The sequence below is a fragment of the Chiloscyllium plagiosum genome, chromosome 17 (genome assembly GCF_004010195.1).
Source record: "Chiloscyllium plagiosum isolate BGI_BamShark_2017 chromosome 17, ASM401019v2, whole genome shotgun sequence".
NCBI classification, from domain to species: domain Eukaryota; kingdom Metazoa; phylum Chordata; class Chondrichthyes; order Orectolobiformes; family Hemiscylliidae; genus Chiloscyllium; species Chiloscyllium plagiosum.
In genome coordinates this window covers 33,166,851-33,193,486 of record NC_057726.1, presented here as the reverse complement: position 1 = coordinate 33,193,486, position 26,636 = coordinate 33,166,851, and the positions used below count along the sequence as shown (strand labels likewise).

The 26,636-nt window shown below is 39.2% G+C and overlaps 1 protein-coding gene across 3 annotated transcripts in view; it reads left to right on the top strand.

Annotated features, from left to right (window-relative positions):
- Window positions 1-26,636, top strand: part of jph3b (junctophilin 3b) — a 165,386-nt gene that overhangs the window by 17,965 nt on the left and 120,785 nt on the right. For all 3 annotated transcript variants that reach the window (XM_043706816.1, XM_043706815.1, XM_043706817.1), the window contains exon 2: window positions 10,602-11,376. In XM_043706816.1, the coding sequence (XP_043562751.1) occupies window positions 10,602-11,376 (775 nt within the window). The remainder of the gene's footprint in view (window positions 1-10,601; window positions 11,377-26,636) is intronic.

Genomic DNA, 26,636 nt, shown 5'->3' with positions numbered 1-26,636 from the left:
TTAGGTGGGAAGCAGGTACTTTGTAACCTGCAGCTACATGAGGAGCCATAAACTCAACAGAAGCACCCTATCTGTGTCAGGCATGAGGGCCATTGTAGCTAGAGTCCCATGCTCTGGTGTTGGGGCCTTGGATAAAAGTTTATTGTGTGGCCCCAAAAACCCCTGGACAGTTTCCATTTTGTGGAGCCAGCTACCTTCCCCTTCTAAATATATTTAATTAGTTCGACCCTTCCAAGAGTGCCTCCATTTTGATGAGGCCTTGCATTCTCCTAATTGTTTTAACAATAGTACATGTCTTGATGAGGCTGCCGAGGCTCAAGAATTGGTGATTGGAATGATTCATTTGGGAACCTGACAACTATCCATAATTGATGTTGATGGAACTCTCGGAGGCTGCCTTTGGGAAAATAACTCCTCCAGTCTGAATTCCAACAAGCACAGGCCTAGGACATCCAATGGATCCAACACTAAGTTCACAAAGCCCACTGGAAAATCCCACCCAACATTTTAAGTTGAGGACCTGACACTCGATCTGTGGCCTGATAAAAAGTCATCAGCCTCAAATATGAACTTTGTTTCTCTCTCCAGATTCTATTTGACCAACTGAGTATTTCCAGAATATTCTGTTTTTTATTGGAAATCAAAGATGATTCCAAAGAAGAGATATGCTGGATTTGAAATGTTGACTCTATTTCTCTCTCCAGAGTTGGTACCAGACCTGATGAGTTTCTCCAGCTTTTTCTGTATATGTACCACATGTTGCAGCTTGGCTGAGGTTTGGGCAGTCTGGCCCAGCTGACTTCCTGACACCATGTTGAGTTGCCTTTGAACCGAGAAACTGATAAAGGAAGAGGATCAAGAATATCAGATTAAACCAGAAAAATACTTAAAAATAGATGGTGAAAGCTTCAATACGTCTTGAAAGGAGAAGAGTTTCATGAAGTTAGTTAGTATACAAGTCCACTAAGTATTTTGGAACGAAAATGGAAAGTTAGCATTTATTGCTAGGGGAATGGAATAAAAATTAGGAAAATTTTACAGCAGCTGTAAAGACCTTGGTGAGACTATATCTGGAGTACTGTATACAGTTTGGTCTCCTTTTTTGAAAGTTCAGGAAAGGTTTACTTGACTCATAACTGGAATGAAGGTCTTAAATTATCAAGATTAGTTGCATTGGTTGATGTTGAGAAGAATGAGAGGTGATTTTATTGAGCCATGTAAGTTCTGGAAGGTCCTGGATTAGGGAAATACTAGGGTGTTGTTTCTTCTTGAGAGAGAGACTAGAACTAGGGGACACAATTTAAAAATAAGTGACCTCCCTTTTAAGACAGGGATGAGGAGAATTTTATTTCCCTCAGAGGATCCTCAGTGTCTGCAGAACTCACATCCTCAGAAAACAATTAAGGCCGGGTCATTGCATTTATTCAAGACTGACATAGATAGATTTTTGATAGTTAAGAAACTCAAGAAGGGCAGACAGGAAAGTGGAGTTGAGACCACAGTCAGATCAGCCATAAATTTATGGAATGATGGAACAGGTTAAATGAGCTGAATGGCCTTCTTATGTGCCGATGAAAGTAAATGTGGTTCACTTAAAGAGTGACTACAGAGATAGTGAATGCATTGATAATGATTTTCCACAATGTCTCAGATTCTAGGACTGTCCATATGAATTGCAGAGTAGCTACATGGAATGGAAAGCATCTTTAACAAATCTGTTAGAACATTATGAGATTGTAACAAGCGGGGTAATAAGGGACATTAATGGATATTATGCATATAGATTTTCAGATATTGAGATCAAACATGATTTTATTAAATAGAGGAAGGTTCAGGGAGCTGAATTGCCTATTCCTGCTCCTAGGTCTTTTATTCTTATGTTCAAAACGCATTTGATAAGATCCAATACAAGAGATTGCCACACCAAATCAGGGTTTATGGGATTGGGGTAATATATTAACATGGATTGAGCATTGATTATAGACAGAAAATAGAGAGTAGAAATAATTGGGTTACAAGTTGGCTGGCAGTTAGTAACTTCCTTAAAGAATTCTATCAGGTTTGTCTATCACAATTTTCCATTCACAAATCCATGCTAACTATACCTACTCAGAGATCATTATTGACCAAGGGTCCATATAATAGATTCTAGCATTTTCCTTACTACTGGTGTAGGGCTGACAGGTGTGTAGTTTCCTGTTTTCTCTATTATTCCCTTCCTAAATTGAGGGGTGATATTTGCTACCTTCCAATCTTCAAGAACAATTCTCAAATTTGTAGAATTTTGGAAGATAATCTATTGTCTCCATGAATATTTCTTTCAACACTTTGGGATATGGAATGCTAGATCCTGAGGACTTATTAATCTACAATCCTATTTCTCTGTCACAACCTTCTGACACAGACTAATTTCCTTCAGTTCATAATTTTCCCTAATCCTTTGGATCTGGCAGGATTGTCCTGGAACAGAGTGGGTAGATTAGGCCCATATTTCTTGGACCTTTGAACCATGAGTGATGATCTCTTTGAGACATACAATTTTTAAGGATTTTGAAAGGATAGCGTGTTGGGAAGATGTTCCCCCTTGCCTTTAAGACTTAGAACTGGGTTGTTGGAGGCAACTGGGTGGTTCACAATCTCAGAGTAAGGGGTCAGTCACTTATGACAGAAATGAGAAATATATTCATTTAGAGAGCTGTGAATCTTAGCATTTGTCTACCTGAGAGGACTGTGAATGCCCAGTCACTGAGTCCATTCAAAACAGAGATCAATAGATTCACAAATGCTCAGGGAACCCAGGAATATGGGGATGGCACTGGAAGATAGAGATGATTTAGAAAATCAGCCTTGATTTTACTGAATGGTGAAGCAGACATGAAAGAGCAATGATTTACACTTGTTCTCATTTTTTTATGTTCTTATGGGATAAATGTGCTGATTTCCTGATACAGTAAAACAACTTCATAGAATTTTGCAAATGTAAATTTTTCAATTCTAACTATAAGCAATTACACAAAAGTGAGCGTAAAACAAAAAAGTAGTGATTGAGTCATGATCCCAGCATATTATATGAAATATTTCCTGACTAAATGCCAAGCAATCAATAATAATTTCCATTCACTGGGCAAGGATAGAAGTGCTACTGTTCATCAATGAGGAAGTACCACTGAAATATTCAATCAGGTTTTTGTCAAAAGCTGCAGCCAGCAACCACGGATCATCACAAGGTGAACAAATCAAATCCACCCAAATAATTAATTTCTTCGCCTGCTATGTCCTCATTTCACTCAGGTCTAGTAGTGCAGCTAAAAACAATATAGTTATTTTATTCTGCTTTAATTTTGAATTTCTTCCACTTATATTATACTTCCTTTCTATATGAACAGTTAAGTGGGTCTGAGAAAAATCAACTTTGAGATAAGAGTCTGCTTTGGGCGCAATCTGAAAATTGGGCATTAAGTGTTCAAGTTGGGATATAGCTCAAGTTTCCTTCTGCATAAATATAAATATAAAATCATCCATGATCAAATGGAATCAGACAGCAAAATAGAAATCAATACTTTTTTTTGCTTCTATTAAAAGTATTAATTGATGTATTCATTTAGGTATTCAGAACAACCTGGTGCAGTTTTATTGAAACAAATAAACACTTTTAATAAGGGTGGCTATTCCTTCATCTCTAAGTAACTGAGAATAAATCACTGCAAATTACTCAAACTACATTGGATTATTTAATAGTTTCTTACTAAATTACATGCATTTTTAAAATTCATGCAGGGGATATGGACTTTGATGACTGGGCCAGAATTTAATGTCCATCCCTAGTTTGCCCTTGAGAAGAAAGTGGTCTTCTTGACTGATATGCCCACAGTGCTGTTAAAGAGGAAATTTTCAGAATTTTGACCCAGAGACTGTGAGGGAACACCAAAATATTTCCAAGTCAGGATGGTCAATGGTTTAGAGGAATGTGCAACTTCTGTCCTTGCCCTTCTAATAGGTAGTGGTCTTGGGTTTAGAACATACTATCTAAGGGACCTTGGTGAATGTTGCAGTGGACTTGTGGAGGGTACTTGCACTGCTGCTACTATGAATAAATGTAGGCGAGGGAATAAATGTTTGAGGATGTGATGCCAATCAAAGAGGTTGCTTCTTAAGTGTTGATAGAGCTAAAGCTATCCAGGCAAGAGGGAGAACTTCATCACACTCCTGATCTGTTCTTTGTAGATGGTGGATGGACTCTGGGGCGTCAGGAGGTGAGTTGTAATTCCTAGGCTCTGACTTGTTCTTGTAGTTGTAGTATTTATATGGCGAGTCGAGTTCAATTTCTGGTCACTGTAATTCCCAGGATGTATAATCTGTAAAATTGTTGAAACAGGCCTAAATAGGCCTGTGTACATAAAAATAATTTCAATTTGAATCCTTCAACGGCTGCAAGTGGTATAAACAGACACAGACTCACTATTTTTACTATTTACACTGGAGATATGGCTAGAGGTGGGTAGGGGTGATCACAGGATTTTAATTCTTAAGCCAACATTAAAGATCGCAAAACTCAATTTCACTTGACATAGCCGACTTTTAAAATTCCATAATATTTTGTACTTGTTGACTGGCTTCATCCAGAATACACTGATAAAACTAATGCAAGCCCTACCTCAAATAATAAAATTAGTCACTTAATGTTAAAAATGCCTGGAAGCAGTTTCTCTTGTACAGACGATACATGTGAGCTCTAAGAATTTTACTTTACCCCATTTGTGGAGCAAAGTATTAAATCTTGGTATTGTTTGGAAATGTGATGAATCCACCCAAAAAATTACTTTCACCCATTTGTGGCAGGCTTTGGTAGGAGAAACTTCCATCTTCACAAGCAAGATCCTGAATGTCAAAGCAGAGTGATGGAAGAGAAGGGATTTTTAATACTGGAAATGTCAGATGCAAAGTCAATTTGACTACTTTGTCAAAGGAGGATTAATTGGCCTTAATGTTAAAAAGATTACTTGTGCTTTTGATGTTGGTGGATGAGGGGTGCTGACCATGTTTCTCACCATTATTTAGTTGGAAGCCATGATGTGCTCACATTGGCCTAGGTGACATTCTGACTATTTAAACTAGAATAACCCCAGATACACCACTGGGGTCAGAGACAGTCAAAATTAAAGTATAATAAATTACTACATGGTCGCTTAAACTTTGGTAATGAGAAACTTCCTTGGTGAGGTACTACACTGCAATAGCCTCTGCAAGAGCCATAAATACACATGAGAAATAAGTGGGAGGTACCCTGGAGCTGCCAATCCTTATCATTAGCTCACTGGGTCTGGGCTATGTGGCTCCCTGTAGCTTTACCTGCACAGCTAGAGCCTAGGCTCCTTTCCACTGTATCTCTCTGGCCGACAGGTTCTGTCTGCCTCCTCCTTGGCTTGCAGCCGCAATGGTAACCTGGGCTGGCTTTCCCTGACCAGCCAAGAGGAGCCAATAAAGCTGGTCCTGTCCCCGTTCACCTTCTTGGCTCTGATTGTCATGGCCATCCAGAACACCCCTACCAAGAAGCTGACCCTCAGACCAGTATATGGCTGGGAACCTCCCCCCTCTTTGGGCAGATACATCTCCATCTTTCACAACCTGTCCCTGAACTACTGCTTGAAGAAAGTGCCCACGGAAGAGGATAATCCCAGTGAAGGGCCCCCTCCACAGTCCTAGATCCTGCTCCTTTCCTCCTGTGAAATACTGTGGATGCCGAAGATCTAGAAAGCCTACTTTTCTACTCCTCCAAGCAAAGTTTGGAGCTGATAGGCTCAGCAGTAAGTCCACATCCACATGCCTAGAGGAGCATCTCCTTGTAAACTCTATGAATTAACTGGAAATTAAAGCAGATTTTGGGATCGATGGAATGCTCTGGCAGGCTATATTTCCCATTCCTTGATCTAAAAGGAAGCTGCTGTTGCTGTTAGACATTGCTCAGGACGGTTGCTCTAATGAGTGCTGAGGTGGAAGGTAGGCAGGGGGTAGGGTTGTACATGTCATTATGGAGTGGCAAGTGAGGCATAGTATTGATGTTTTCAACCAGCTTGTGGGCATTTTTTTCAGTCAGTAGATGTGTGGGGAGTGATAATGGAAGCCAGGGGAGTTGTGTTGAGTACTAGATTTCACTTAAGATGCATATTATTTTACTCATTTGACTGTTTACAAAATTGGTGTGTGATGACCTATGTCAGACAGGTACATTGTAATCTACCGTGGTGCATATTCTGAGGTCGAGTATCGTAGCAGTAGCATCCCACTTAGAACCAGAACGTTTGGTTCAGAGGTTGTTACTGGTGGTTTTGACCTATATGTGCAATTTTCTTCAGATGCTCCAAAAGGATAAAGTCCTATTTGGGATCATATCAATATCTTATTATTATCAAACTATATTGAACATCTTATCCTGTGTCCCAGTGACTTTTTCCAAGTAGCAGCTCCCAGATTCCCAGTGTCTTTTTCCCAAAGCAACAGGTGATGGCATGGTGGCTCAGTGGTTAGCACTGCTGCCTCACAGCACCAGGGACCTGGGTTTGATTCCTGCTTCATGCAACTGTCTGTGTGGAGTTTGCACATTCTCCCACAATCCAAAGGTGTGCAGGTCAGATGAGTTGGCCATGCTAAATTGCCCATAGTGTTAGGTGCATTAGTCAGGGTGAAATGTAGGGTAGGGGAATGGGGTCTGGGTGGGTTACTCTTCAGAGGGTCGCTGTGGACTTGTTGGGCCAAATGGCCTGTTTCCATACTGTATGGAATCTAATCTAAACTCCCAGATTCTTAGTGTTTCCCCTTCCCAACAGAAGCTCCCAGATCCTTCATGTCCTTTCCTCAAAAGCAGTTCTTAGATTCCCAATGTTTCCTTCCCAACAGCAGCTATGTGACATCTTGGGAGAAACGGAAAACAGAGATAAGAGCACTAGATCTACTTAGGGAAAAAGAATCTGGGACACTTCTCCAAAAAAAAATTTCAAATTTCAGGATGTAACATTGATCTTGAAACACACGTTCCTTTCGTACAGCATAGCAAGTAATTCATCCAGCTCCCTTTTGAAAACTTGCAATGAATCTGTACACAGCACACAAACTGATATTGCAAATAAAATAAACATTGTTAATTAGAGCAACGAAAGTCTAATGTAAAAAGTTCTTGTGTCATAAAAATGTTGTTAATTGTTGTTAAACAGTAAAACAAACAATATATCAAAGACAGCCCATGTTGTTGTATACCAGTACTTGCATATTATTTTTAGTTTGGTTTAGCTCTGTGATAGATTGGTTGAGTAAATTGGCTGTATCACAGGAAGAGGTGAATTTTTGTCATATTCAAGCTGTAATATAATAAATATAATGATGAAGAGCAAAATTCAAAGGCTAATAGAGACCAGTGCTAAGAGAGATCTTCTAGTTTCCCTTACAATACAAAGTGTTTATGTAGTATAAATGTGCTTTAGGGGATGTAATTAAAGATAAAACTTGAGCTCAATTACTCAGAATGAATCTGAATCCAGATTGAAAGATTGTAAACATTTAGCCACATTTTACATTTATTGAGTCACTTTGGATTTGAGATCTTCATTCTTTTAAGAAATAATAATAAATGGATCTAAAGTATGAAAATACATGTATACACTTAATACACTATGGGATCCCTTAACCAGCATTACAGTGGCCCTGCCATCTAATGTGATGTTAGATAATTTAAAACCGTTACGACTGCATTGGCAGGATCTCTTGCGATGCAACAGGCCTGCATTATTTTGTAACAACAGTGTCCCAGAACTTTGCTGGGAATTTTCCTGAGATGTGGTGGGATAACACCAGGGATGGAAGAGGTAGGGAAAATGGGTAATAATGCTAAGGCTGGGGTCAAATAGGTGACAAGAGATAGAGGTCCAAAAGTTGTCCTAATTTTAATGTGGTCACATTTTTGCTTAGTATATTTTCCTGCTGCAATATGGAGTAGGACATTAATTTAAATGAAGGTCAGAACTTAATGAGTTTGTGTTTCAGGTGTTTGCCCATGAATCAGAGGGTCCCTTGTGTCTTGGTTTTGAAAACTGCTTTCACTTTAGAGAAAAACAATGGTGTGAATGTAACTACAACAAAGCATAGCATTATATAGCCTTTCAAATGTTACAAAACATCCCAACTCTTCACAAGAGCATTTTCAAACATAATTGGAGACCAAATCACAGAAAGAGACATGAGGACAGAGGAACTACAAGGTCACTTTGTCTGAAGAGGTAGATTTTAACAGTTCCTCCAAGGAGGAAGAACTACAACTTCAGTGGCATTGTAAACTTTCCCAACTGATCAACTTGACACCGGCTGAGTAGGTTTTGAATTAGGCGTTTGTGGCTTTTTCAGGAACTCAGCCTGTCGATATTGTGAGCTCAGCCATTAAGGACTTTCGTAAAATAATAGTGATGTGACCACAGAAATGATTAAGGAAGGTGAAAAATCGAATGATTTAGCAACAAATTTGTTTTCTATATCATAATGTTCATTTGCAATTTCAGCTTAGAATTACCCTTTACGTTTGTCAAGCATACAGAAAGCCTACTGAATAAAAAGGATCATCTGGACATTCTTCAGGCATCTGTCATTGTGCCTTCAAATGTTCAGTAGTTAAAACCTTTGATTTACTACAAATTTGTCAATGGTTTCTAAGAAATTTTGGTTTCTGTTTGGTGGCATTTTTTTGTGTGTCAGTAAGCTGTTGAGTAGGTCCAAACTTCTACAGTGTACTTCTGTGTACTTTACTTTGCAGCTTTGTCATGATACTTTTACACAACACCAGGTTATAGTCCAACAGGTTTATTTGGCAGCAATGGCTTTCGGAGCACTGAAAGCTAGCGCTCCGAAAGCTAGTGTGCTTCCAAATAAACCTGTTGGACTATAACCTGGTGTTGTGTGATTTTTAACTTTGTGAGGTTAAAAATCCCCAGTCTAGCACCAGCTCCTCCACATCATGATCCTTTTAGTGAGGGTTAATAAATCTTTTGTATTGTCTTTTAGATTCCTCTGGGCTAGAGGGGCCTGATTTGATGTCATTGATCATATTCAGAAAAAAAGATCAAAATTGAAATTGGTTAAGATAAATATTGTTGATAATTAAATTTTTATATGTTTTAATATCTGTTGCTGCTGTGAATGGTCAGCACCTCTTGCCTTGAACCATTTCCTCAACATTCTGAGCAAATCACTGGCTTGAGACTTGGTTGGATTAACCAAAAACTTGGTGATCAATTGACAGAACACTTGTAACCCAAACACTAACTCTGGAAATAAATTCACTAAACTCACAACTCTCCACATGACAGTGTTTCTGTTGATCATTATATTGCAAATTTTACATTTAATCATGTATCTATTGTGTCTTGATTCCTCAATCACTAGGAACCCCTTGCTTTTATTTATGTCATCCCACCTTTAATAATATCAATATTTAAGCAGTAGATTATAGGGTGATTTGCTTTTGGGCTTCTACTACAAAATTGCTCCCTGTTCATCTGGGAGTCCTTTAAAGTCCTAATAAAAGCAAACTCTTTCAAATATAATTAATTTCCATTATTGTACTGAAATAATATTAAATATTAATACTCATACAGGTACTGTGGAAGAGCAAGCAATTAATTTGCTTCTAGCCTTCAACAAAGCATTAAGTAAAACAAATACTCAAAAATAATGCCCCTCTTTGAGTATTGTAAAACCACATAAAAAGGTTGCAACTACTGTCTCCATATTGATCCTGTTGAAGTTTAGTTTATGTATTATGCAGTGAAAAATACAATTTATGTAAATGTGTTATTTCCTAAATAAAGGCAATTTAGAATATATCTATATTTAATGGTGATTGAGACTGTAACAGACTGATAGTTTCCTACATTAAAACCATAATGAAGAAGAATATGTTTTTCAGGTATTGATTTGCATTTTAGTACCAAACCAAGAAAAAATTGTTGTTACTTATGTCACATTTACGAAGTATTTATGTCTGTTTCATACATGGTTGGTGAAGTTCAGTTTCTGCTAAATAATAACCACCAGGATGTGGGTTATTCAGGAAGGTTATTGGGAGAGGGGTGTGCGGAATGCTGGCGATGGTAAGATTCACACATTTTGGAGATGGTCATTACTTGGCACTTGTGCAATATGAATGTTACTTACCCTTTATTGATATTATCAGTTTAAAGTATTACAAGCTTAAATGCATTTACCCATCTTCAAATCTTATTGTCAGGGGAGCAGATCTGTGTAGATCTGAAGACAAAACGTTAATCTGTTCCCTGACTGACCATTTGTGAGTTTCAACATTTGATTCTTTTGTTTCAGATTTCCAGCATTTATGTTTTAATTTGTGTGGTGTAAATAAGTATTATAGAGAGAATACTTCTGTGTAAGGGAGAGGCAGCTCAATAAAAATTGATTAATCCACACCTAGAAGAACTACATTACATGACTATAAGTGAATTTATTAAACTATGTCTGATCAGTGAAAGTCATTCATTATTTAAGTTACATATATTTTACGTAAATATAATAGATATTGAAAATTAATATGTTCTTTGTTACAGGTACCTATCAAGGGCAGTGGATTGGAGGGATGCGTCATGGTTATGGTGTGCGTCAGAGTGTTCCCTATGGGATGGCTGCTGTTATCAGGTCTCCTCTCAGAACTTCTATTAACTCTCTAAGAAGTGAACATAGTAATGGTACAGCCATACACCCAGACACTCCAGCTGGAAGTCCTGCAGGATCAAGGGGGGGCTTTGTTCTCACTATGCATAGTGACAATGATCTTCTTTCAACCAAAAACAAAAAGAAAGGGATTTTTCGCAGATCCCTTTTAAGTGGGCTGAAACTTCGAAAGTCTGAGTCCAAAAGTTCCTTGGCTAGCCAAAGAAGCAAGCAGAGCTCATTTCGAAGTGAAGCTGGGATGAGTACGGTCAGTTCTACAGCCAGTGATATCAATTCCACAATTAGTTTTGGTGAAGTTGAGACAGATTTGTCAGTCATTGAAGATGATATTGATGCAACAACAACAGAAACCTACGTGGGAGAATGGAAAAATGACAAACGCTCTGGGTTTGGGTTAAGCCACCGGTCTGATGGATTGAAATTCGAAGGGGAGTGGCTGAGCAACAAGAGGCATGGTTATGGATGTACAACGTTTCCAGATGGAACAAAAGAAGAAGGCAAATATAAACAGAATGTGTTGGTGAGTGGGAAGAGGAAGAACTTGATTCCTTTACGGACAAGTAAGATTCGCGACAAAGTGGATAGGGCAGTGGAAGCAGCTGAACGGGCTGCAGCTATTGCCAAACAGAAAGCTGAGATTTCTGCATCCAGGTAAGAAGCTGGTTGTTGACTCATTTCAAATTGCTAGGTTTTTTCAAACGATTTTATATGGGAATTAACAAGTAGCCAATTAGATAGAGGTACTATAGACAGGTTTGATTATGGCACTAGACTAAAGGCCTGGCGTCCAAATGGTAGATTGGAAATAAAGAGAGGACTTGGATTCTATACAGCTGTAAAGTCAGTAAAGGATATTAATTTTCCTGTGGGAGATTGACCCATGAACCCTCACTTAATTTGAGTTGGCCAACATGGTACTGGATGTTAACATTAGCTCAAGAAAAAGCAAGTGTCAAAGGAATTAGCTGAAACTCTTGAGGTGTAGAAAGGAGTATAAGAAAGGTAATATTGAAAGATAAAAGGAGGCAAGAGAAGGAATCCAGAGGAAATTGGAGTCATGATGGCAATTTAGCTGCAAAATGCTGGTGTTGACAAGTGGAATATAAATTTGAGCTGACAGAGGGAAGGGTTCTGACACACAAACAGGAGAAATAATGCTACTGAAGAGGAACATGTCACTGATGGGAGAGGTCAATTTCAGGCTTATGATTTCACAGGAGGATTTTGAATTGTGGTATAAGTTCAGCAACTACCTGCCTTCAACCCTAATCCAGTATTTGTCAGTTAAATCTGAGCCCCACAACCACCCCACCCCGCACAGTCTCCATTTTATCTTTTGCCTAAATCTGAAACTAATTTAAATTTAGCAGTGATCCTTCAGCTTACTTGGTACACAATGGAAAGCTAACAATTTTCAATATAAGTTTGAAAGTAATCATCACTTATGTATCTTGGTTTTGGTCTTTGCTACAGTTCTAACTCATTTGAATCTCTATTTTGAAAGCCATCAAAGCAATATTGAAATGGAGATGTTTAATTCACACAGTTATAGCTATCAGGTCAAATCTCAGTGTTATTCAGAGACTTCAGTCTGATAACTGGAAAATTATACATTTCATCAACCTCAAAATTAGAGCACTTGATAGTTTCTTAATGTAGGTGGAAGTGAGGACTGCAGATGCTGAAGATGAGAGTTGAGAGTGTGGTGCTGGAAAAGCACAGCAGGTCAGGCAGCATCCGAGGAGCAGGAGAATCGACGTTTCAGATAAAATTAGATTACTTACTGTGTGGAAACAGGCCCTTTGGCCCAACAAGTCCACACCAACCCTCCAAAGAGCAACCCACCCAGACCCATTCCCCTACACCTAACACTATGGGCAATTTAGCATGGCCAATTCACATAACCTGCACATCTTTGGACTGTGGGAGGAAACCCATGCAGACAATGTACAGACTCCACAGAGACAGTTGCCCGAGGCAGGAATTGAACCCAGGTCTCTGATGCTGTGAGGCAGCAGTGCTAACCACTATGCCACTGTGCCACTCTAAATGTAGGCTGAATCACAATCCTTGTGCTACTCAGAAACGTACTTCCTGTTATTTGATTATTAAATATTTCAGGGAAAAAGAGATGTATCAAAATGAGTGTTGTTAAAATAACAAGTGTAAACATTAGAAGAATAAAAAGGGAATAATTTCTGCCAAAGATATTCAATTGTAAAGTTAGTTTGAACTAATTAACTTGCTTATTGTTATGAGATGGTACTTTTGTACTTCAGCAAGAGAGAATTGATTCCATTACGGGAATGTGGAAGTGTACTATTAGTATCTGAAGAGTAAGAATTTAAAATTTTGCATAGATCCTTAACCTTTAAATAATTTGAGTTAGAAACTAAATGCCATTTTGCACCTTTCCTAAATTAGATTTTGCTTTCAGGTAAATTAGGATATACATCTTATACATTTTATCACAGTAAGAAATATGGATTTTGTAAATTAAAATAGGATATAGTTTATAAGCAAAATAATAGTCAAATGGATAGAAGAAAATGAATAATTATATTTCTCATACAAAAGCCGTTTATGATTCTCTAATCTAGGCCAAATGAGTTATACTTATTATTAGGCCTTTGGCCATTTTTAAAAACCGTTGATAAACTAAGAACATTTGTAGTTTATGAGCAATTTAAATTATAGTTAGGTACTTTTAAAATTTGTAGCTTCAGCCAGAGTGGTGGATGCCAGTACAATTGCAACACTTAAAAGGCATCTGGATAGGTATATGAATAGGAAGGTTTTGGTGTGATATGGGCTGGGGGCTGGGACGTGAGACAACATTGGGTTCGGATATCTGGTCGGCATGGACGAGTTGGACCGAAGGGTCTGTTTCCGTGCTGTACATCTCTATGACTTTATGAGTTCAGCAGAAACACTCGCCTGAAGTCATGATGTTTAAAAGGGAATTCCTGGTTGTGTCCAATGTGAATTTTGGTATTGGCAAAGGTGTTTTTGTCAAAACTCTCCCATGTGGAGTGCAGTTGTTGAAGAGCTGGAGGCACTCTTGTTTGCAGCAATGATGTTTAGTCATGCAAGTAAGATTCAGAAGTAAAAAGAAAACCAGCAATTTTCCTCTGTAGTCATAAATCTGTTGGGAATTGGGATTGTCACTGGCAGAAAATGTTTAATTTATGATCCTTAACATCTGTCAGAAGGAACATACCTCAAGTGTATCTTAAATGTCTTACTAAGAGCTGAGTACCCAGATTTAAAAGCAGGACTGCATTGCACAACATTATTGGGTTTTTTTTGTCATTTTTGGGCCTATTGCATAAACTAAGTCCTAGAAACTCATTGGCTCAGGGAAACCAAAGTAGAGAGAAAGACTGTCATAATTGTTAGAGTTTTGTTGGTGGGTGTGGTAGGGGGACACATAGCTCGTGACACACTTACCTAATATAGACAGTAGACCATTCATAAGGAATTTTCAGACAATTTGTTAAGTTTATTAAGAAGCAGCAGTTTAGGTAACATGCATTAGTCAATTAAACAAAAGACATATACAACTCATGACAATTGAGCATAGATCATTGATACCAGAGGATGAATAAGTTGTTGGTTTGGAGAATGGTGTTGATTCCTTCAAAGTTGTGAAGGCAGGGTCTTGCTTTCTAAGTCAAAGTATTAGAATAATACTCCGTGGTCTTTCCTCAATCCCTTCTGATCTATCTCACATCTGAAGATGACTGCTCCCTGACGACTACCCTACGACTCTGATCATTTGTAATTATATCTCTTTTTGAGGCTGTCAATCGCTTGTCTGGATTCTTTTTAGCCAATGATAGCATGGCAACTACTTATGACATCAGAATAACTGTTACCCCCGCTTACCTATTACCATAACTTTTCCTAAGAACAACCCATTCAGTTTCCTGAAATAACTTAGACCCCAGGCCTGGTAACCTTATTTAATCATCTTTAACATGCCTTTTGACTTTGTTTAAGTATTTGGGGAAGTGAAAGGACTGTTGTAGCAGCCATTACATGAGGTTTACGCTTCACAAGACATGCTAGAAAAGATCCATTTTAGGCATAGAATCCTTCCTGAATGGGAGCAGGCCATTCAGCCCATCAAGTCCACAACAACCCTCCGAAGAGCATCCCACCGAGAATCATCCCATCCCCGTAACCCTGTATTTCCCATACCTAATCCACTTAACCTGCACATTGTTGGACTGTGGGAGTGAACCAGAGCACCTGGAGGAAGCCCACATAGACACATGGAGAATGTGCAAACTCCACACAGACAGTTGCCCGAGGCGGAATCAAACCCGGGTTCCTGGCGCTGTGAGGCAGCAGTGCTAACCACTGTGCTACCATGCCAGGACTCCAGTTTCCAGCAGGATGTTTTAAAGTGCTTTCCAGCCAGTAAAGAAGTAATTTTGAAATAAAGTCATAGTTATAATGTAAGAAACAAAGTATGTGGCACCCAGGTGCCTGTTTGTCTTAGGGAGTGATGTTGAATTGGTGTCCTTTGACCAAAGTGCACACTAGATGAACATGAAACAATAACTAAAGCTCCTACACTTGCTGTAAGACCCTTTCCTGAAAATGGAGTGCCCATGTTTGAATTGCCATGTTATAAACTCATTCAAAAATTTCATGGCGCAAGTACCCTTCAGCGGTGCTATTTAAAGTACTCAGCTATTATATATATTCGTAAGTTGGTTGTTTGTACTTTAGGCCAGTACTTATAGATTTTCCTTGACTGTTTTTTATTATGTACAATTAACTATGATTTCTGGTAAGAGACTTTTGTTTCTGCTGAACTGCTTATGGCTACTTTCAGAACAGTTTCATTGTGGAAGGTTTAATAGGACTGTTATTGTAGTTGGAGGACGAAATGGACAGTAAAGAGGACAAGACAGAGCAGGGGTAGCTGGGAGATAGAGGAACATGACACTGTGGTCCTACCTGAAAGTCAATGAACAGCATTACCTCACCTACCTTCACTTCATAAAGATGCCAATTGTAGTCACATCTCAATTTCAGTATGCCCACTTCTCTGAATTGAGGCAAAATTTTTTGACTGATAACATTTTCTTCATCAGTTAATAATGTGAGGGAACTCAAATAAGTGATAGACATAGTGCAATATTTGTCAGCTAGATGATCCGGTGACACTGATAATAATCAAGTGACTTGGAAGTATTCCCACCAACATATGGTTTTACTCAGGAATTTTTAACTATAGGATAGTTAGCTTAACACCTGACTTGAAAATGTTAGAGTACATTATAAAGGATGTAACAGTGGAATCATAAGGTAACAAGTAACATAGACAAAGGGGAACCAGTAAATGTAATATATTTGGATTTCCAAACACCCATGTACTGTACTTAAGGCAACTTAATAATATAAAAGCCCTTAGTGTTGGGGATAGAGAGGAGATTTGCAAATGAATAGTAGGTAGAGAGGTGGAAGAAATGGGACATTTTCAGGACAGAAAACCATAATTCATGGAGTGCCATTGGGAAAACAAGTAATGAGGCTGTCACAAAGAGTCTGCAGAGGGATATAGACAGAGTGGGTGAAAACTTGGCAGATGAAATCTAATGTGGAAAAATGGAAAGAACTGCTGATGCTGTAAATCAGAAATAAAAACAGAAGTTGCTGTTCAGCAGGTCTGGCAGCATCTATGAAGGGAAATTGAAGTTAATGCTTCGGGTCTGGTGACTCTTCCTCAGTTCTGATGCTGCCAGACTTGCTGAGTTTTTCCAGCAACTTCTGTTTTTGTTTCTAATGTGGGAAAACTGGCAGGAAGAATAGAAGAGCTAAATTTTTTTAAGATGGGCAAAGTTGCAGCAAAACAGATTTGTGGGTCCTTTTGCATGAATCACAAAAAGCTTGCATCAAAGTTCAGCAGGTAACAGGGAAGGCAAATGGAGTTGGCCTTTATTTCAAAGAGAAAGAGGTATAAAAATAAAACTATAAATGGCATTGATAAACCGATGCTGGGATACTGTGGACAGTTTTGATCCCCTTATCCACAGAAAGCTATACTGGCATTGGAGGCAGTCAGAGAAGGCTCTTGATTCCAGGTATGGAGGAATTTTCTGATGAGGAAAGATTGAACAGGTTGAGCATGTGCTTATTGGAATTTCGAATAATAAAAGGAAGCCATATTGAAATTAATAAGATTCTTCGGAGGCTCGACAGGGTAGATGATGTGTGCTTGTTTCCCCAAATGGGATAATCTAAGAATAAGAGGTCATCCATTTTAGACAGAGCAGAGGAGGAATTTCTTTTCTGAGACAGTAGTCAATCTATGGAATTCTTTACCACAGAGGGCTGTCAAGGTTGTGATGTTAAGTATATTCAGTGCTGAGCTAGATTTTTAATCAGAAAGGGATTCAAAGGTAATGGGGGTAAGGCAGATGCTGGAGTTGAGGATTACCTGATTAGCCATTACCTTATTGAATGGCAAAGTAGACTCAAAGGGCCAAATGGCCTACTTCCTCTCCTACATTTTAAGCGATCTGATTTGACTGCTCCTCATCAAAGATGAATTTGAGTAGAAGATGGAGCTCATTAAGATGCGTAAAGAAATGTTTACATGCAACTGCTTTTCAAATACAGCACATATATCGTCTGCATATTAGAAAAATGCAAAAGTTGGAATTTTGGGTGTCCTTCCATCGATGATACTTTTTTCATGGAACCAAACAAAAATGTTAACAAAGGTTGAGCCTAGGGAAGTCTCATGACAATATCATCTATTTGGCATACAAGCTACTTTCCTTCTAATTCCTTTTCCTACTGCGTGCACCTCTGAGGTCTGTGCATGGTAGTGACTTCTGAAACTGGAGTTCAGTGCTGAGAATGGCATCAGCCTACTGACTGATGTAACTGAACCCTCAGAATGGCTAAGAGGGAACATTGCATACAAGTTATCATTAAAATTGAACTCAACTGTGCGAGCTGAAGAAATAAAATCATAAATGGGTCTTGAGCCACTTGCTCAATGTGCAAGTTTAATGCTGAAATTGGGTTCATCAAAGCCATCCTGTGTGATAATGGCAAGCCTGATCAGAACATTTCCCATTGTTTATCGCACTGACTCATGAACAGGTGTGAGGTTTTTAGTCCTGGATAAGGCCAGGCCGGAATGGCAAGATATCTCAAAACATTTGAACAACAGGTGAAGCTTTTTCACACTACTATTACACCGGAGAAACAGAGAGGGGCCCTTGCAGTGCAGTGATAGTGGCCCTGTCTCTTATTCAGGAACCCTGGGCTCACATCCCACCTGGCGTCGTGATGTGTAATAATATCACTGGAACTATTTGATTATAAAATGTTGCCGGTGAAACACAGAGGGGGTGTTTAGTGCACTGGTATTTGTCCTACCTCTGAACCAGAAATCCCTGGTTCACGTCCCACCTACACCGGAACTAGGTCATGGCACAGCTGAATGCATTGTTTTTAAAAAAAGAATGCATAGAAACACAGATGTTCACCACAAACTGGATTCTTCCATCAAGCCAAAATGAGGTAATGCCTGTCACACAAATGCAACATGTGATATATGAGTTTCAGTGCTAGCGTGATCCTAGAGACTGGCACATCACTTCATCTGTTCACAATATGTAAAGTACTGACTGCACCCAACCAGACTAGATTTTCAAATATCTCAACAAATTAGATATGATTCTGTAATTAGAAAATTGCTAATAATCCCGATTACGCTAAGAATTACACTACAAACCAAATTACAATGGTCAACTCCAGTCACAGTGTGGTGTGACTTTTTTTATTTCATGGGGGGAGGGCATCGTGGGCTAGGTCAGCATTTATTGCCAATCCCTAATTGCCCAGAAGGCAGTTCAGAGTTAATCACATTACTGTGGTTCTAGAGTTAAATGCAGGTCAGTCCAATTAAGATTTCCTTCCCTAAAAGACATGAGTGAACCAGCTGAGTTTATCCAATAATTAGCAATGGTTTCATGGTTGACATTAGACTAGCTTTTTATTTCAGATTTGTACCATCTGCCATGATGGGATTTTAACCCATGTCCCCAGAGCATTAGCCTTGTGTTTAGGATTACTACTCCGGTGACATTGCCACTACACCATTGCCTCTCTCAAATGTGTATGTACTAGAAAATGCATATTTTAATACACAGGGCCTGTTCTTTGTACACACAAAAAATGTACGTTTATTGCACTTGTTGCAACTGTGCAAAATAAGTATAAAACATTCTTAGGTCCATTGTATCGGGCAATGCCTTGACCAATCAAAGTCAACTTGCTGTTTAAATTTACACTAACAGTTAACTGTCAGTCATCAAAAATTGGTACTTTCTCAATGGGATTGCTGCTACCAAGCAGAGACCACTTGCCAACCAGTCAGCATGCTTTTTTCGTACAGTATGAAGATCTTGTTCTCTTTTATATTCATAGTCTTCTAAATTGTCTTGGTGAGTGCTGGATGAAAACAGGAACAAAATGTGCCTTTCCTGAGCAATGCCAAATGACTACCTTAAACACAAATTGTTCAAAGTATAAACACAACCACAGTTTTTTTTCAGTGCACATTGTAACAATGTCACCACCAGATAAAACTGTTGGTCTCCTAATGTATTCCTGAGGGAGTGGAAGAATCCATTCTTTGTGGACAATCCATGGCCCACAGAGGGATCGCATCTGCCTGGCCTGACTCCCTATACTAAACCTGCCTGCCCTTCAATGGTGCCATTAATGGTGTTCTTGAACTGCTGGCCTTCTGATTGGATGGGCCAGTCTGCATTCTCAATAGGACAATGGTCACAGCCCGTTAATTCATCTCCAATGGTGAGATGCTGCCCCAAGGTTCCTTCACTGGCTGAAGAGGAGTCTCTTTCAGCTTCCACACCAACAATGAGGCTTTTGCTTCTCCCAAAATGTTTAGGTTTTCCCACAATGGAACAAAGAGAAGATGTTTTAAAAGGGTGACATGCAGATTTAATAATTGGTACCAGGGAAAAGGGAATTCATTTATGTAGAGGGACCAGAGAAGCTGGGATTGTTCTCCTAAGGGACAGTGAAGGTTAAGAGGAATATTAACAAAAGTATGCAAGATAGTGAAGGGCTTTGGTCGGGAAATAAAAATTAATCTTTTCCATTGCCAAGACTGTTAGTAACTGGAGGATGCAGATATTAGATAATTAGCAAAAGAGCCAGAAAGGAGTTTCTTATACTGAATTGTTATGGTCTGAAATACACAGCCTTAAGAAGCAGATTCAACGGTATATTTAAAAAGGGAATTGGATACACAACTGAAAGGAAATATTGTGGGGAGAGCCATGGAATTCCCTTAATTGGATGGGCCAAATAGCCACCATTGTGTTGTACAAGTCTGTGTACAAGGAATAGCCATTAAACCCAATCAGCTGAACCTTTTCATCACAGATAGCAATTTCATCTCTAATTTTCTCAGGAATGTTTTACTTTATTTTGAATTTCTAGTAAAAAATTGGAGAGTATCGTCAGTGAGTCTTCATTTGTTAAGAATTTTTCTTCATAATCAACAGTGCTTTGAAGAGATTTTGGTTCTTATTACCAGGTTTTACTATTCTATTAGCTGAGATTAATCATTACTTTTTACTGAATAATTTACACTGAATATTCTAGGCTTGCTACAAAAATGTGATGGTCTGATAAATATAGGCCACCTTACATTATCTGTTCATTTGACGAACTGCTGCATTTTGTAATTTACAAATCTGTACTGTTTATAAAGGCATTGTTCTTCTTAGCTTGAGAACAGTATCATCATACTCTATTTCATGTGCAATTCTTTGTTACTCAGCTTTCCTTACCAAACCACATCACTGGCTCAGAATGAAAGCCTTTATTAATGCCTTTACCCAGCAACTGGTAAAGATGGATCAATGTGGTACGTCGATTAAGCTGATCAGCAGAAACTGAAATTGGTTTCCTTCTGAATAGATTGTACACAAAATTGAATTTAAAGCTGAATCATTTGATTCTTGTTGGCTTCAAACTGAATTTCAATGGTGCTTTAAATATAGATAAGGTTGGTCTAACGTTTAAATTTTTAGCTATTGTAAGGAAAACAGAGTATAGCTTCAATAGTGATGCAACACCTAACATTAAATACAGAAAATTATTCTTTGGAAAAGGAAGACAATTCTTTGCTTTTAAGATTTTTTTATTATTAGATTAGATTACTTGCAGTGTGGAAACAGGCCCTTCGGCCCAACAAGTCCACACCGACCCGCCGAAGCGCAACCCACAAAATTATTCTTTGGAAAAGGAAGACAATTCTTTGCTTTTAAGATTTTGAAATGTGATCAATGCTGGAATATACTTCAAATCCATTGCAGATTTATCAGACTTGAAATAGTGTAAATTTAAAACAGTAAAAATATGAAAAAAAGGTTTACCAGGATATTGCCTGGTCTGGAGGATTTCAGTTATAAGGAAAGGTTGGATACACTTGGATTGTTTTCACTGGAAAGATGGAGGTTGAGGGGCAACCTGATAGAGGCCGACAAAATTATGAGAGGCATATATAGGGTGGATAGTCAGAGGTTTTTTCCCAGGGTGGAAAGGTCAACTACAAGCGAGCACATGTTGAAGGTGAGTGGGGGAAAGTTTAGGGAAGAAGTGCAGGGAAAACATCTCACATAGAAGGTCGTGGGTGCCTGAAATGCACCATCAATGGAGGTGGTTGAAGCAGGCATGTTAGCAACATTTAAGGCATATCTTGATAGGCACATGAACATGAGGTGAACAGAGGGATAGATACTATGCATAGGCAATAAATAGTGTGTCTAAATAAGGACTAGGAATCAGTGCAGGCTTGGTGGGCAGAAGGGCCTGTTCCTGTGCTGTATTGTATTATTGTATATATAGAAAATGTGAAGCTTTTGCCACAATACTAAGATCCATTTGCTAATCTGTTTGTCATTGTTACACAACAGCAAATGAACTTATGAAGCCACTACTGTAAAAGTTATTCCAATTACAACAGAACTATATTACTATTGTCCATGTAACAGCAGTGAGTTTACAGGGAGAACATGATGATGCCATCTTAAAATTGACAATGTGGTTCCTGGGGTGAACTTTGGACACCTGCACTCCTACTGTTCCAAGCTATATAACAGGTAAACAAATTGAAACATAGCATTCCTGTAATAACTTTTGATGTGGTTGTGAAGACCTTGGAGAAATTGACCGCAGTATGCTCCGCACTTGCTGTCATCACTTGCAATCAAATTTTGCAAAGGACATTTGAAGCAGGCACAAGCCTCCCTAAGTGTATATGACATCAGTGGAAAGTAAGAGTCAGATGGAACGTAAAACAGTCAAGTAATCTGGTCCAATCAGTTTCCCACTGGACAGATTAGGGTGAAGTGATTCCCTTAAATTATTTACTTAATAAGCAACATAGGTTCCTGTTTTGTTATTTTTAATGTTATTAATTAACATACATTTATGTTAGAAACAGACTGTGCCTTCATGCTAGGTGAATGCTGATTGAAATTGTCACTTTTATCAGTTAGGTTTAACAACTACCATAATAATTAATTAATTACAAAATATTATTGTACAATATCCTTCATTGTGCCGGACAAAATATTTACTTATTGTACAAATGGAAATTTATTCTGCAGATTCCTCTGTGGTAAATGTATCAGTGCTCAGAATATTGACTGCACAGTCCAATTCCCAAGTCCTTTCTGAGGAACTTAAATACTTCAATGGAACATTGACATAGCTTCTTCCTCCATATTCATCTGTTTGGAATCTTAATAAATGGAAAAATGGGAATATTTGTGTTGCTGGAAACAAAGATGTAATCTAATCAAGAAAATAGAGTTCAATTCTAAACTAAGGTTGTGTATGCTTGATTACTTCTTTCCCCCTGCACTTCAGTCTGATATTTTGATGCAAGAAATTGCTTTGATTATCTATTGATGTAAACCAACAGCATTTCAATGGGCAAGTACATAATGGGCACCTCAAATGACCAACTCCATTACTTCAGGTTGATATACTGAACATGATTTAGCTATAAGACCAGAAATCCAAGATTACTGTCCCTCTTATTACAGGCCTGAATGTAATTACAATTTTAGAATAAAAATCATTTTAAATTAAATAAATCCATATGATTATATGTCGAAAAGAATAGTTCAAAATGTCATTATGAACAGTCATGTTTCATGTTTGAGACTGGTGGTATTTATGGCTCTAACTTCCATTTCTTTGTCAGTTTGTCAATATCTGAAACTCTTGCTCTTCAGCTCAGCAATCAAACCTTTGGTTGTAGCTTTTTGTAAAAAGTTTATAGGTGTTGGGCATTGAAGACACAATACAGCATCTTGAAAATATGCTGCAAGCTTATTCATAATTTAAAATCAACAACTAGCAGACTGTTTCCCACAGATGGATTTTTAAATTTCATGTACCTTTGAGAAAATGCAGCAGAACAAGTAGACGATGAATTCAACAAATTGGTGTACTGGCCTTGACACAGGACTTCGTAATCGAGAGACCCAGGTAGTGATCTGTATTCAAATCCCACCATGGCAGAAGGTGGAATCTGAAGCTGTTTTTCTTTTAAAAAAAACACCTGGAATGAAAAGTTTAACAATAGCCATCAACCATTGATTGTAATAAAACAGAAACAAATCTGGTTCATTAATGACCTTCAGGGAAGCAAACCTATTGTTCTTACCTGGTCTGGCCTCTGAAATGACCTAGCAAGTCATTTAGTTTTATTAAACCAATAAAAAACTGAAAAAATGATTGAAATAAGATAGACTGCTTGGCATCAACCTAAGCACTGGAACTGGCGGTTAAAATCTCAGCCCTGTCAATTCTGCAAAGTCCTCCTTACTAATATCTAAGGGCTATTATCAACATTGAGAGAATTTTCTCACAGACTCGTCAAGCAGCAGTCCGGCACAGTCATGTAGACAGAACTAGACCTTAGAAACCATGCTTGACTGCATTACCATCCCTTGTCACATTCTGTTCCCATCAGCAGGACAGACCCAGTGCCAATGATGACACAGTAGTGTCCAGTCAGGAGGGAGTTACCTGGAAGTCCTCAACACTGACTCTGGAACCAAGAAGTCTCATAGTATTCAGTCAAACGTAGGCAAGGAAACCTCCTGCCAATTACCATGTACATCCCCCACCCCCATTCAACTACCAAAAAGTACTCCACGGTATTACTTGGAGTGGCAAAGGAACAGTATGTGGAAGGGGAATTTCAATGACCATCACTAAGACTGACTCAGCAAGAGCATCACTGACTGAACTGGTTGTGTCCGAAAGGAAATTGCTGCTAGATTGGGTCTGCAGCAGGTGGTGAAAGAACCATGAAGGGAGAAAAACATACTTGACCTCACTATCCTCAAACTGCTTGTCACAGATGCATCTGTCCATGACAGTATCTGTAATAGCAATCACTGCATGGTCATTGTAGAGATAAAATCCAGGCTTCAGATTGATAATAACCTCCAATGTGTTGTGTGGCATGATTACCGTGGGATAGAACTTTAACACATCTAACAACTCAAGACTGGGCTTCCTTGATCATCAGCAGCAAAGTTGTGCTCCAACATAATCTGCAACTTCATGGCCCTGCATTGTCCTACTCTACCATTACCATTGAGTCAGGAGACCAATCCTGGTTCAATAAAGAGGGCAGGAGGACACATCAGGACCAGCATTTAAAATGAAATGTCAACCTGGTGAAGCTATGACACATCGCTACTTGTTTACCAAACAGTATAAACAGCAAGTGATAGACAGAGCTAAGTGATTCCACAACCAATAGATCACATCTAAGCTCTGCAGTACTATGACATCCAAATATGAATAGTGGTGGGCAATCGCACTACTCACTGGAGTTATATAAATTTTCCCATCTTCAATGATGAGGGAGCCCAGCATATTAGTGTACAGATTAAGGGTGAAGCATTTGCAATAATCTTCACTGGAAGTGTTGAATGGATGATCCATCTAGGATTCCTCTGGAGGATCCCAGCCTCACACATGCCAGTCTTCAATCAATTCAATTCACTCCACGTGATTTCAAGAAATGTTTGGAGGCAGTGAATATTTTAAGGACAACATTCCAACAATAGCACTCAAGATCTATGCTTCAGAATTAGATTAGATTAGATTACTTACAGTGTGGAAGCAGGCCCTTCGGCCCAACAAGTCCACACCGCCCCGCTGAAGCGCAACCCACCCAGACCCATTCCCCTACATTTAACCCTTCACCTAACACTACGGGCAATTTAGCATGGCCAATTCACCTGACCTGCACATCTTTGGACTGTGGGAGGAAACCGGAGCACCCGGAGGAAACCCACGCAGACACGGGGAGAACGTGCAAACTCCACACAGTCAGTCGCCTGAGGTGGGAATTGAACCCGGGTCTCTAGCGCTGTGAGGCAGCAGTGCTAACCACTGTGCCACCGTGCCGCCCAGAATGTGCTTCTAGCCAAGCTGTTGTAGCACAGCTACTACACTGGCATCTACCCAGCAATGTAGAAAATTGTCCTGTGCAAAAAAAGAGGTCCTGTGTACAAAATGCAGGACAAATCCAACCCAGGCAATTGCCACCACTCCCTGATTAGTCTATTCTTGATCATTAGTAAAGTGATAGAAGGTACGTCAATAAACTCACTTACTTAGCAGTAACCTGCTTGCTGGTACTCACTTTGGGTTCTACCAGGATCATTCAGCCACTGACCTTTTTACAGCTTTGGTTCAAACTGGGAAGAAGAACTGAATTCCAGAGGTCAGGTGAGATTGCTGTCCCTGACATCAAATTCATATACGTCCACGTGTGGCATCAAGGAGCCCAAGCAAAACAGGAGTCAGTGGAAGTCAGAGGGGAAAACTCTGTACTAGTTAATATCATATCTCGTACAAAGGGAGATGACTCTAGTTATTGATGGTTTGTTGGAGTTCAATCATCTCAACTCCAGTTCACCACTGTAAAAGTTCCTCGGGGTAGAGTCCTAGGTCCAACCATTATCAGTTGCTTCATTGAGGACCTTCACTCCAACATAGCATCAGAAATGGGGATTATCAATGATGATCACAAAATGCTCAGCATCATTTGTAACTCCTCAGATACTGAAGCAATCCATGTTTAGATGCAGTGAGACTTATGCAATATTCAGACTGACATGTGGCAGATGACATTCTGCACCACACAAGGGACAGGCAATGACCATTTCCAAAAAGAGAGAATCTAAACATCTACCCTCTATATTCAATGGCATTACCATTATTGAATTCACCATTACCAACATCTTTGGGCCTGTATTAACGAGAAGCTGAACTGGACAGTGCCTGCAAGAGAAATTCAGAAGTTTGGAATTCTTCAGCAAATAGCTCACCACCTGACTCCCAGAGCCTGTTCACTATTTACAAGGTACAAGTCAGAAGGGTGATAGTCCCACTGCCCTGGATGAGTGCACCATCAGCAAAACTCAAGAAACTCAAACCATCCAGGACAAAGCAGCTCACTTAGAGTCATAGAGTCATAGAGATGTACAGCATGGAAACAGACCCTTCAGTCCATAGAGATGTACAGCATGGAAACAGACCCTTCTATGCCGACCAGATATCCCAACCCAATCTAGTCCCACCTGCCAGCATCCGGCCCATAGCCCTCCAAACCCTTCCTATTTATATACCCATCCAAATGCCTCTTAAATGATGCAATTGTACTAGCCTCCACCATTTCCTCTGGCAGCTCATTCCATACACGCACCACCCTCTGTGTGAAAAAGGTGCCCCGTAGGTCTCTTTTATATCTTTCCCCTCTCACCCTAAACCTATGGCCTCTAGTTCCGGACTCCCCAACCCCA